The sequence below is a fragment of the Lactuca virosa genome, chromosome 9 (assembly GCF_052849685.1).
Source record: "Lactuca virosa cultivar CGN04683 chromosome 9, Lactuca_virosa_CGN04683_v6, whole genome shotgun sequence".
Lineage (NCBI taxonomy): Eukaryota > Viridiplantae > Streptophyta > Magnoliopsida > Asterales > Asteraceae > Lactuca > Lactuca virosa.
The window spans coordinates 119,259,397-119,269,941 of record NC_136434.1 but is presented as its reverse complement, the minus strand read 5'-3'; the positions used below and the strand labels follow the sequence as shown (position 1 = coordinate 119,269,941).

Here is a 10,545-nt window from a genome sequence, read left to right as displayed (position 1 = left end):
TAGTGCTCTAAACTCTCGCAATTCCTCCTTCCTAACTGTCATGTGACGCGAGCAGCCACTATCGATATATCATTCTGAGTCAAACTGCTCGTCACAAATTACCTGCGAAAGTTAAGCAGATTTAGGAACCCAAAGTTGTTAGGGTCCTTGTAAGTTTTTCACAGGAAAAGAAATTGAAGGATCAAACAGATTTGTTCGTTTTTATTAAGGTGGTTTTATCTTTCTTTGTGATTTTAAAAACAGTAATCCTATTATCTTTTAAGTTCGCATCCTCGGTGGATGGTTTCTTTTGTTTATTCTGGATTTGCTGTTTAACCGCCTTTTTCTCAATTGGCTTAAGGTTAGCTTCGAATCTTCTTGGAGGAACATTAGGCTCCAAAACTATCTTTCCTTTGCCTCTAACGTCTTGCGAAACCTTGACTGGAGGCAAAACATTCTTTTGATGCGAGACCTTATGGGCTTGATTTTGTTGAAAAGTCTTAGGCCTTGCTGAAGAAGAGACTTTTGCATTTAGATGGGACTTTTCTTTATGAATGAAGTTGGATTCTTGGACTGCCAGAAATGCTTTCTTTCTTTAAGATTCTTGTTATATCTAGCATTTCTTTGACGTTTTTGAGCTGCGAAGTGCTCTGAGGATTTGTTAATATTGGCCTTGCGTTTTGGCTTTCTGGTAGGGGTTTCAGTACGAACTAATGGTGTATCACTTGGAACACTCTTAGTTCCACTTGGACTTCCTTTTTTTTAGCTTGAATTGACTTTGTTTAGAGGTTCTGCTATGTATCTGCTCTTTGTTCTCCACAAGGTCATTTCAGATAGACATTTAGTTTCGTCTGCGTTGTCGATTGGAGCAGACCAAAAGTACTCATCACATCCATCTTTGTTGTCATCGTCGACCATGGACGTTAATTCAGCTGTTTGATTTTTGTCCTGTCCTTTGGTTGCAAAAAACTTGGTTAAGAACAGTTTGGACTTTTGGGAAAACAGTTGCTTTGGCTTTTAAGACTTTAGATTTATTTTCAGAAATGCGTGCGAACTGGACTGAATTTTTAGAAATTAAGACTTTCGCAGGTACAGGTTTGTTTTTGACAAACTGAGAGTAGTCAACCTCATCCTCTATAGAGATTTCACTCATATCACTTTCATTGTCAAATTCAGAAACGTTTTCAACGTTAAGTTTATTTTCTGAATTTAACTTGGTGTTTAGTGAGTCAAATTTCTGAACAGTTTCAGTTTTAATTTTCTCTTTGTCTTTTTCATCTAAAAGTTAAGCATGTTTTTATGATCTTTGGACTTAATGAATGATTCAATTTTGTCCAGCCCTACTCTGTATGCATCTGAGGTTTCGTCTAAAGAGACGATGTATTTGCACATGTAGTGTCACACCCCCAAACCTGAACGGCGGAAACATTCGGGGGCGGAGGACGTCATGTACAGTATCATAACAAATGTAAAATAGTAATCAAAGCAACAACAACCATTATATTGATAATAAAGTGTTTACATTGAATACATAAAGTAGATAGTGTGATTTCAAAAGTAGATGACCAAAACAAAGACTTGAAGCTACTATGCTCCATCTTCTTGACACTTGTACGAGTACCTGCTTATTAGTTTCCTGAGAATACAAGTGATTTGGAAAGTGTATCAACATTTAAGTTGGTGAGTTCATAAGTATTTGATTTAGAAGGTAAGTTTATTGTTTCTTGAAAATGTTCGTATGATATTACAGAAAATCCTATATTTTCTTATTAGCTTGAAGTGTAGCCCTTAGCATTGATGACAAAATATATTTGATTCTTACGTTTAAAGAGTGATATATGATACTTTGAATTTGTATATGAAAAGTGACCAATATTAGTTCCTACTGTGATTACTTGGTGCATACAAGTTATATAAAATCAAAGATCGAACTGACAGTCGAATGAGTGGATCTGCCCTAAGCCCACAACCAAACAAGGAACAGGAAATGAGGCGGAAATCACACATTCCACTGCCTATCGAATCTTCATTGTATATAACCCAAACATATCCACTAAGTAGTCATATCAATATGTAACTATATGTATATGTTTCCAGAAAATCCGATATTTTCTCATAAAAGGAGTTATGAATCTTTGTTTGTATAGAATGAAGGTGTCGAACCAGGAAAAAACTATATTTTCCTAACAGTAGAGAGTAGTCTCAAATGTCCAAGACTATGATTTTGTAAGTAAATATGTCATACTTAAAATAATGAGGCATAGTTTTATTAGTAAACAAAACTATAAGAAGTTTGTAATTTGACGCAGGAAAAACCTATATTTTCCTAACAATGAGGAGGAGTCTCAAATGTCCAAGACTATGATTTGTAAGTAAATATGTCATACTTAGTTCGGTATCTTGTAGTTTTATTAATAAGTAAAACTAATTGAAGATGTGTTTACCCTAAGTTTTGAATGTGTTGATAATACCCTATCATGATTACCTGGTTCCTACGAATTATATATAACTAAGATTTAAACCGGCAGTCGATTGGGTGAATCTGCCCTAAGTCCACAACCAAACAAGGAACAGGAAATGAGGCGGAAATCATACATTCCACTGTCTATCAAGTAAAAGACATATATAACCCTAATGTAAATACGAAGTAATCATATAGTTATTATCCCTTTGAGCTTGATTGAGTTGCGTATTACTAAGAGTCATTGTTTCCGCGTTGCGAGTTCCTATAACCATGCTAATATGACGGATATCCTTACTATAAATGACATTTGTCACCCCGGGTCGACTGTAGCTAACAGTCAAGGTGCGGGATTGTCAGTCCCGTATAGATCTATACACAAACTCACGCTCTCCCTACAGGAGACTCTGGTTATAAGTGATGGACTTTCGTTTATTACTAAACAAAGCCGCTGTCTCACAGATGATTCGCTAACAATAAGTTCACTAGTAATATATGTAAAACCTTTTAGTAAATAAAAATAACAATTTTTATTTATAACCTTGTACGATAGAAAAAGTGGATTGATTTGTAAAGTATAATCAATATAATTTATATGATTTTGTATGAAAAGATTATCCTTTCGACGGTGTTAATAACAACATAATGATGAGTTATATTTACTTGTAACTACATGGTGTTATAGTTGAAATGGTTAGCCTTGATATAATGTAGTATGCAAACGTATAAATAAAATGTATTTCATTTATAAAACCTATTGTATCCCATAAGGGTAAAGTTGTGTTGTGAGGTGTTTTGCATGTTTAACAATTTCCATATGATAGTTATAAAAGCAACATGAAAGGTATAGCAAAAGATTGATGTTTTCACTCGGGATTAACCGGCTGTTTACTTGTATTCCCCCCTTATAAAACATATAAAAAGCTTAGAAAAGTGTAGGGGTATGAACTCACTTGATAGAAGTGATGAGTTGAAGAAGGCGAGACCAAACTCGGGCAGTACTTCGACTGGAAAGAAGCAAGTTCCTCGGGAATTTCGGGACTTCGAGCCTTGCGTCGTGTGCTAGGGTTGTTATTGGGGCTTCGGGGTGGTCTCGGGATGCTTAACACAGAGTAGAAATGGGAGAGAGGATAGGAATGAGCAGCCAAACTCGAAAGGCTTCAATTTCTATATATAGGCTAAAAATCGAAGTTCACGTCGTGAGTTTTTCCAATTCACGTCGTGAGTTTGTCCCGATTCGTCATGGCATGCGTCATCCGTCAAGTGGCTCTGAAATGGTCAGTCAGACTTTTCACGTCGTGAATTTTAGTGTTCACGTCGTGAACTCTGAAAAATCTGACACAGCGTCGAAACTCGTGCCTCGAACTTTAGAAATTCATATCTTTCGCATACGAGCTCCGTTTTCGACGTTCTTTATATCCACGCGTAGGTGAGATTATGCTCTACAACTCTCGTTTAGACTTCGTTGGCTAATTTTGAGTTTATTTTTAATGTTACATTTTTAACAGGCCGGGACAGGAAAAGTCCGTTAAAAATCCATAACTTCTTCATCCGATGTCCGTTTTCGTCAGACTTTTTACCGTTGAAATACCATTGATGAGATCTTCGATTCTCGTTTAGTTCATGTTGGCAAAAAGTCGCTCGATCTCGATTTCGAGTTTTTAGCTGTCTACTGCTATGTCCGAAACTTCGAAAAATCATAACTTCCTCATATGAAGTCAGATTTGGGCGTTCTTTTTTATGTATGCTTACGGTTTTGGGATATCTACAACTTTCATTTAGATACCTAAGGTTGAAAAGTATTTTATTGAAATTTCGTATTTTACCCTTAACAGTATTTTACCGGTTTTGTTGCGGATCTTCGATTGGTCATAACTTCTTCGTTATGACTCGGATTTCAGTGTTCTTTATATTTTTGGAAACTTAGTTACGATCTCTACTATTTTATTTATCCCAATTAAGGTTATTGAACAATTTATTTTTGACCTAATTTTTGCTGGTGTTACATGTAGCAATCCGCGTCGATTTTCTTGCCAATTTCACAATTAAGATGCAACTGAGTGATATTGAAATAAAGTCTTTTGGCAATCAAACAAAAAATATTACGTTGTTTTAAAAGACTCAAATTATCCCTCTGTAAATAAATCGACTCATCCCTAGACTTAGATAAATCAGACTCAATCTTCTCTATCCATATGCGTCTCTCCTTATTCTTTGACGAAACCCTGTTGATTTGATCGGTTAGGTTAGAGTTTGTCAAACGAGTTCTTTTTAAACTGTCACTAAAGCTTGAAAAAGTGTATCTTAAATCATTTAGTTCAGTTTCGTAACGAGACAAGGGAATATTTAGAGTCTCGAGAATAGAGTTTACCTTGTTGATGACCTGCTCGCACTCGCTTATTTGCTCAGGAAAAATTTCTGCAGTGAAGCAGTTGTCAGAAACATGGTCACCTTCGGTAGCATATCCTCTCAGTCCTAACACATCATTCATCACCATCAAGCATCTACCTCCAAACTGCGAATCTTCTTCCTTTGCTACGAGACTTCTTCCATGAGTAGGCATACGAACGTCCTCATCTTCGGAATCTATGGACCAGACTTCAACCCAGCCAAATTCATCTTCAACATCATTTTCCTGCACAATAAAAGCATGCATAGAATTATCAGCATTCTTTTTCTTATTTATCTCCTCGAGCTTTCGGAGATGGTAAGTCTCATCATCTTCTCCTTCCTTCTTCTCGTTCAACCTTCATATCATACACTCATTGGCTAGGTGGTTTTTTCCATGACAGTAGTTACAATCATAGCCAGAGTTACCCATGAGCTTCTTCTCCTTCTTGTCCTCTTCTTTCTGAGAACTGTTTGCACTCTCCTCTTTTACCTTCCCAGAGTTGTAGCTTCCCTTCCAGTTTCGATTCTTGTTCCTGTTGAAGTTCTTCTTTGCGAACCTCTTTAGGTTGGACACCATCAATGCGAACTCTTCTTTAGAAAGTTCACAATCGGAGAGTTCAAACTCCAAATCATCATCTTCTGCAGCCTTCTTACCCTTAGCTACCAGTGTCGGCGAACCTACTCCAGAAACAATTTTCCCTTGTTTTGTCACTTCATCTTCATGTGACCTTAGGATACCGACAAGCTTAGCCAACGTGTAGTTCTTAAACTGCTCATGTGCTTTAACCGTAGAAACAACGACCTTCCATTTAGACCTTAGACCATTCATGAACGTGACTTTTTGCTCAATAAGCTCAGCTCCAATTTTATGTTTCATCATCCCGCTGAGAATATGATTGTATCGATTGAAGGTCTGATCTAAACTTTCTTCAGGCTTTTGCACAAAAGCTCCTAACTCTGACAGCAGTAACGTTTGAGTCGAATGCTCCAGATCAGTGTCAGTAGAGTACAATTCTTTAAGCCTATCCCAGATACCTTTAGCTGTATCATATGAACTAACCAAACGAAATGTGTCTGGCGGTAGGGCAAACCTAATAATCCTCATTGCTTTGACATTGCTAATTAACTTGTCCTTCTCATCTTGTGGAACATCCTTTACTTCAATAAGAATCTTGTTATAGTCGGCCTGAGTTTTAATTACTCTCCTTGTTCCAGTATGAACAAACGCCCCAACTGTAATGGCATCCCAGATCAGATAGCCATTGTCATCTAGGCCAAGGACGTAGTCTTCAAAATGCAACGCCCACACTTCATATTGACTAGGGAATAAGATAGGAATCCTTGTTGTGGATCCAATGTCGCTTGAGAGATTTATTGAATTAACGTGAGAATCTTCTGAATGCATGTTTGTATATCGAACAAAACCTGTATAAACCAGATGTGTAAACAAAATTAGGGCAATATTAAGAGCAAGATCAGCGTCAACAAATGAACAAACGATGATGACAGCTGACACAAGATCCAATAATAGCGGAAACCCTAAAAAGCTTCTTTCAACATAAGAGATGCGTATAGATTACACAGTTTCCTGCTTTAATACCAATTGTTAGGATTGAATCCTAGTTAGATCGAATAGATTCAAACAAGTAATGAATAAGAACACGGAAAGTAGATCAAAATATGTTGAATGATTATAAGCCACAGCCTCAGAAGAACTCAATTAAGAATTTCTACTGTAGATGCGTGTAGGGTTACAAGATATTTTCCAAAGATGCAAAATATGATGCATGCATGCACTTTAAATACTATAACCCTAATAATAGATAACGGGTGGACATGTCAACCCGGTTACAAAATGGACTAAATAAATAAATACAATGACGCAACACTTATATCCAACACGTAAAAAACTATAATAAAATTATAATATTATTTTGCTTGGATAAATGATTATTGTAACATTACAATAAAGTTAGAATAATATACAAAGTAAAATATAATTATAAAAATAATTACTATTCAAAAAGAACTTAATTTTAATAATTTTTTAATTGGTATTATGAATTTATAGTTCTTAAAACTATCATACTATCAAAATAAATCACCAGATCTGTTTAATTTGTCACATGGATTTACAGTTTTACCCTTCATGCAAAAGGGCATTTATTAGCAGTCATATTTGAAGAAACATAACACATAAATTGTCGAAAAAACTTCAAGTCCCTCAAAGGAAAAATCAATTAATTCCGTTTTAGATCTCGCAATCGAGCGATGAAGAAATCGCTACTTAAATTTGTATAGCTTCGATTGCCATTGAAAATGTTGTTGCCACCATTGATGAATTCCATGAGCTTGTTTGAAATTCTCCGATGGACTAATATTCACCGTCATATAAGCCGTCGGTAGCAGATGTAAGGGTTCCGAATCCCTCCCCATTGCACCAGAAACCAGACTTCCGATCGAATATCTCGTCGCGATCCTCTCGATTTTTCCGACTCCGATCCTCTCCATCTTCTCCCTATGTTCAAAATACCCAATGTATTCCGCACAGATCGGATCTGATGGATTCGCAAACATATACGGAGTCCATTCAGACAACACAACAAACGGATCTTCTTCTGGATCTTTACGGTGACGGTTCATCGCCGTCGCAATTCCGGCCGTTAATAGACTACCGGCGATACGGACGCCATGTTTCAACGTTTGGTTTTTTATCATCTTCTCGATTGGAACCGAGATAAAGGGCGGATTGAAGAGATAAGTTTCGAGTTGATATCGAGACTTCGCCATGTTCCTCCCTGCCAACAATGCCATAGACGCACCTAACGAATGTCCGGCTAACCAGACGTTTGTTGGCCCCACCGCCATTACCGTGTTCCAAACGGCTTCAAAAGCTTTACGAAATCGTGAGCTTTCTTCGAGTTTATCAAAAATACACTTGATGTTTAGTTTCATATCGTCAGATCTTGTTACAGATCTGGTAATTGTTCCCCGAAACGCTATCACATATCTCGGAGGGTGAGGATTTGATTGATAGAAGAATGGAAGGGCATATTTGAGCTCGAAAATTGCCCCATAGTAGGATAAATCACTATCGTCTACTAGAACGTGATTCAACTGAAAGTGAAATTGTTCCCACCATGGAGGTGCATTAGCATCCTGTTGAATGCTTCCACGTTGACGATCCCTTTCCAGAATGTAACCCCCTTGAACAAGGCTTGCAGCAAGGGATCTTCGATGAAACGTGTTTCTCCTGTAAAACAGAATCGAATCAGTTACTGGATAAATCGAAGCAAATCTTTCGTGTTGAAAACAAACAATGCCTTTTACATACCAATCGAAAGAATTTAGCAGGTGGAGAGGTCCTGAAACATGAAAAAGTTCTCGCTGTGATGCCATTAGTCAATTCAAGCTTCTCTTTCAGGTGAGTTTCTTCTGTGAATTTGCATAATGCTGTTGCAATACATACTTGCGTGCACATACCTATTGAATATTGATCAAAAATCGATAAGGATGAAGATAAATCAAACAAATCCAAGTTGTGATAGAAGCCAAAGTAGTCTATTACCCATTGAAATTTCGTGTGTATTATTATTATTTTTTAAATATGGGTTTGACTTTGAGTCATTGACTTTGTATATACACACGCAAACTTGTAAAGTGCTTCCCATTTGCAAATAGCAATCGACAATCATTGCGTCAACTAATTTTGGAATTTATTTTATAATATTAAAACTACAACATTGGTTTGGTAAAGTCTATCTAAAACCTTGAGACATTAAAGGATAATAAAGAAGTAACAATACAAGATTCTTAATCGGGACTTATATATAAAGTATATTTTCATCGATTTAGCTAGCAATAAATAGTTTAAAATATAATAAAAATACATAATGGCAAAACTATGGATAACACATAGTACTTTTATTGATTGTAGTATATGAATGATAAGTATGACTCAATGATATGAATGTTATTTATGGCTAAGTTGTATGATATGTAGTATTTGGGGAACTCACTAAGCTTGGTGTTTATAGTTTGTGGTTTTGGTTTCAGGTACTTCCAGTTCGGAAGCGTAGGGTCCGGCTTGATCGCAGCGCATATACCCGTGTTTTCCGCAATATATGATTTTGGGATTCAATTCATAATTGTGTTACTTAGAGATGTTTTTAAATGTTTGGAACAAGTTACATCTATATTTTGATTATAATAAAAATGAAATTTTTATCCTTGATTTCTGGGATGTTACAACCATTCTCCTTAGTGTTCGACACCTGGTCTTACCATAACTATGTTATTACATGATTATAGGGATGAGCAACGGGCCGAACCCGGACCGAACCGGCCCGAGGACCGAAAATAGTGAATTAACTTACCTGAAAACCGGACCGTTTTAGGTGTATTGGGTTCGGGTTCGGGTTCGGTCCGGTCCGGTTTCGGGTACAAAACCGGGTTTCGGGTTGTGGACCGAATATATGACATACATACATAAATCTTTCTTTGTGACTAGTTATAGACTTATAGTTATAAGTTGCAACTTGCAAAGTAAAAATAAATATATGGTCCTGAACTCTTGATTGGGCTGTAATTCTAAGCAAATTAACATAAAGCATTTGACATTACGTAAAGCAACCATACATATAATTCTATACAATTCTTGTATCTAACTTATGAATACCAAATACGTGTAACGAAAATATATTAAATGACGAAGCTCACTATTATTTACTCAATGTCTTTTTGACTAAGAAATCGTAATTAATGTCACATGCAGTCACGCACCATGTTATCTAGTGCTCCTTCACAAACGACGATTTATATGATTTGATTTTTACATTGTTTTTCTTAGGGCAACATATATTAACATTCCAGAGTCCTGTTACGGCAAAATACATTACATGATTACAACATCAAAAACATATTAGACTGAGTTTGATTGTCTTCCACAGAGCCAATCCAATTTTCAATCACCATTGAAAAAGAGAGAGAAGTATGTCATCAATAATATAGACTATAATATTTTAGTAGGGTTTTTTTGTACTCGTAGAATGCGATCAAACTAGAAAAGGGAGTCGGACCCGAAAGAAAAAAAATCGACAAACTTAATGGAGTAGGGAATAGGGATTGCATCGATTAAAAATTAAATAACCTTAGTTTCCGGTCCGGTCCGGGTAACAACGTTTATTCCGGGTACGGTCCGGTCCAAACCCGAAACCCGATTTTTGCAAAAAATAAAAACCGAAAACCGGCCCAACTAAATGCATTTCCGGTCCGGTCTGGGTTCGGTCCCGGTTTTTTTCCGGCCCGGTCCGGTTCAACGGGTCATATGCTCATCCCTACATGATTATGTACACTACCTAATGTGTTTATTAGTCAGGTTGTGATAAAATTAGTTTTATAAATTTAAAACTTGAGCAATTAATATATATATATATATATATATATATATATATATATATATATATATATATATATATATATATATATATATATATATAACATACATCAAGTTTTTGGCTCTGTTGCCGGCGAATGGTTTTCAATTGATTTTGTTTGTTTGATTATTCGTTATTTGTTTTTAATTTTTAACTTAATTTTATTTTTAGTTTTATTTACGTTGATATCATGTCACTTGTCGGGAAGATTTTTTTTTTTTTTTTTGTTATTTGCAGGAATTTGTGATCATACATATTGTTTGGTTTATCTTTTTGCAT

The 10,545-nt window shown here is 36.1% G+C and overlaps 1 protein-coding gene and 1 long non-coding RNA gene across 2 annotated transcripts; one reads left to right on the top strand and one right to left on the bottom strand.

The window, feature by feature from the left end:
- Positions 1-6,920: 6,920 nt before the first annotated feature.
- Positions 6,921-8,377, bottom strand: LOC145141183 (GDSL esterase/lipase At4g10955-like). Its single transcript, XM_079074502.1, has 2 exons — positions 8,166-8,377; positions 6,921-8,084 (listed from the first exon to the last, which is right to left on the bottom strand). Exons 1-2 carry the CDS (start codon positions 8,228-8,230, stop codon positions 7,115-7,117), a joined length of 1,035 nt encoding a protein of 344 aa, XP_078930628.1. The 5' UTR covers positions 8,231-8,377; the 3' UTR covers positions 6,921-7,114.
- On the top strand, positions 7,999-9,065 carry LOC145141184 (uncharacterized). Its single transcript, XR_013722485.1, has 2 exons — positions 7,999-8,255; positions 8,888-9,065. It is a non-coding gene; the product is annotated as an uncharacterized LOC145141184 (long non-coding RNA).
- The last annotated feature ends 1,480 nt before the right edge of the window (positions 9,066-10,545 follow it).

What these genes read in the sequence shown, in the direction of transcription:
- LOC145141183 (XM_079074502.1), bottom strand. Translation starts at nt 8,230, where the DNA reads ATGGCATCACAGCGAGAACTTTTTCATGTTTCAGGACCTCTCCACCTG. An exon ending in CTGCTAAATTCTTTCGATTG is followed by an intron (nt 8,085 to 8,165) that starts GTATGTAAAAGG and finishes TCTGTTTTACAG; the next exon opens with GAGAAACACGTTTCATCGAA.